This window comes from Geospiza fortis, unplaced genomic scaffold (genome assembly GCF_000277835.1).
Source record: "Geospiza fortis unplaced genomic scaffold, GeoFor_1.0 scaffold112, whole genome shotgun sequence".
Classification (NCBI taxonomy): domain Eukaryota; kingdom Metazoa; phylum Chordata; class Aves; order Passeriformes; family Thraupidae; genus Geospiza; species Geospiza fortis.
Window position 1 is genome coordinate 138724 of NW_005054298.1, and position 2590 is coordinate 141313.

General features: G+C 48.4%; 1 protein-coding gene across 1 annotated transcript in view; it reads left to right on the forward strand.

The window, feature by feature from the left end:
* RND3 (Rho family GTPase 3) overlaps positions 1-2590 on the forward strand; it is a 101938-nt gene that overhangs the window by 88665 nt on the left and 10683 nt on the right. Inside the window, exon 2 of the mRNA XM_005415992.2 lies at positions 29-116. Within this exon, the coding sequence (XP_005416049.1) occupies positions 29-116 (88 nt within the window). The remainder of the gene's footprint in view (positions 1-28; positions 117-2590) is intronic.

Genomic DNA, 2590 nt, shown 5'->3' on the forward strand with positions numbered 1-2590 from the left:
GGGCTGACCGTGCGCTGTCTCCCGGCAGAGCTACGTCCCCACCGTGTTCGAGAACTACACGGCCAGCTTCGAGATCGACACGCAGCGCATCGAGCTCAGCCTCTGGGACACCTCGGGTGAGCGCTCCCGTTCGCATCCCGGCAATTCGGGGGGGATCGGGAGCAGCGGCGGGGCTGCCGGGCTCCGCATGCGGCTGCTTCCGACGGCTTTTGGACAAAAATCTCAGCTATCCTTGCGGGGTGTGCTTGGCTGAGGGTGTGGGCAAGGCTCCGGGAAGCGGTTTGTCAGCATTGCAGGGGAATGTGTTCTCACCTGCCTGGCTGGAAGGAGCTTTCTGGGGAGCTCCGGGGGTGCCTGGGCTGCTCTGCTGCCTGCAAACCCCGCTTGGCCTCCTAGGAGAGGGAAAAGGTGTTTGTGTGCTAGTGGTGAATTATTTCAGCTCGCTTTGGAGCTCCCGGTGGCCTCATTAATGCCTCCTTGGTTTTTTACAAAATATAGCACTTTTCGGTGTCCTAGAGAGTCTCTAAGGCCAGGAACGGCTTTTAGGAAAAACCTTTAGAATTTATGTCTGATTCTCTGGGATGCAGAGGGAACCATCCTTTCCCCCATCAGGCTCTTCATTCTTCCAGTTTTACCTGGAAGAAACCGGCTCAGACGGCTCCAAGGTTGAGGGGTTTGGTGTTTGGCTGGCTCTGCTCGCATGTTGAGACAGGAGCTCCTCTAGATCCGCCTGTCGTTGATAATTTGGATAATTGGGCTGCACACACAGCCAGAGGGGTGAGGGTGCACCCCAAAATTGCTGCCTCAGTGCCGGAGAGGAGCGTGGGGAGCCGGTGTGGCTCTGCCTGTGGAGAGCTGAGGATGTCCAGGGGGGAATGACACCAGGAACCATTATCACCAGAGGTGTGCATCAACATCATCCGCAGAGCTGATGGGCAAAAAAACCTGCGGGAACTTGGCAGAACACGCAGTGCCTCTCTTTCTCTGTGTAGATGGCTCGTTAATGCTGAATTTGGACCCGGCAGTTCCTCCCCAGTGCGACAGCAGTTCTTTTACCAGGAATGAAAATGTTAATCCCTGTTTAAAAGAGGAGTTTAGGCGGCGGGTTGGCTTCCCTCTTGCTGTTGAGGAAACGATTCCAAATTCTTGCAACACGATTACTGGGAAAAGGCAGCCTCTGCCCACAACCAGTATCAGCTTTGCTCTGAGCTGATTTTTATTTTTTTTTTGTTTTTCTTCATCTTATGCCAAGTGAGACTTGCAGATTTGTGGAGTATGTCTGGTTGGAGCTTTCATGCTGATTACTAAGCTGCCTGGAACTATGGAGCAAGGGCTTATTAAAAATTAGTAGTTATTTTGGAAAATGTTATCTTTATTAACATACAACACACACACGGGCTGGACGTGGGAAGGTTTGGAATCTGCTTGTCAAAGGCTGGAGACACCCATGGAATGAAATACTCCCTAGCACTTCAAAAGACAAAAGCAGTGGAAGAAAAAACACCTGCCAGCCTTTGTCCCGTGTCCTGGAACTCAGAGCAAATGTGCTTGAGTCAGAAGCTTGGGACCAAGTGGGTGATTTGTCTGACACCCCAGAGTGAAGAGGAAATGCTTGAAAGACCCAGTGCTTGGTTTTACTGAGTGGTGCTGAGTGCATCCTCTGGCTGTGGGACTCTGGATGAGGAATTCTGGCTCCGTGAACAACATCCCTTCTCAGCCCGTGCAAAAACCCAACTCTGCCCAAGCCCATTAACCCAGAGCAGAATCTCATCAGCAGATAGCAGACAGCGGAAGATAAGGGAGTGTTTTAGCCTTATCTGAAAGTCTTGGTAATTTAATTTTTACAAGTCTTTGTCCTGCTCCTCTACTGAGTTGGAAGAGATGTCTGAATGGCATTTTTAAAGCAGGGCTAAATCTAATTAACTTCAAAAGATGGCTGATCATTGCAACACGGGGGAGGTGATGGCTGCAGGTTTTGTGGTGCTTGGATATCTCCTGGGAGGGGGGAGAAGATGCTGTTAATTGAGATTTTTTTTGGAATATGCTGCAGATACTTCCAAGATGACTCAATCAGTAGTTTGTATTCATCTTTAACTCTTTTTTTTTTAACTGGGAGCATTTAACAGCCTTGCCAATTGGTGCTTTGAATTAAAGTTGATAATTAGGTTTTGCAGTGAATCCTTTGGAAGGATGTGCTGCCACCTCCAACTCCATTTTTGCTCCCTGGGAAAATCAGAAAAGCTGTGGCCATTGGTTAAAATAATTGTGTGAGGGTGAGAACAGGCCCTGCTGCCAGTTTTGGTTTGTAATTCTTTATATACCAACGACAGTAATGTGTTTTTACCAGAGAACTTCTAGGTGTCATGCAACTGATAGAAAATTTAAAATTCATTGGGGAGTTGTTGTTGCATCTTGGATTTGCCCATAGTAATATGGGACAAGTAAGAGTGGAATGGAACGGGGAGGTTCATTATTCAAATGTTTGCTGGTGCTGTCTAGTTCTGCAAGTCATTAGAAGGATTTAAATTAGCCACAGCATTAAGGGAAGCACTTGCCAAGTAGAATTTCAATGGGGTTTGGGACTACCAGC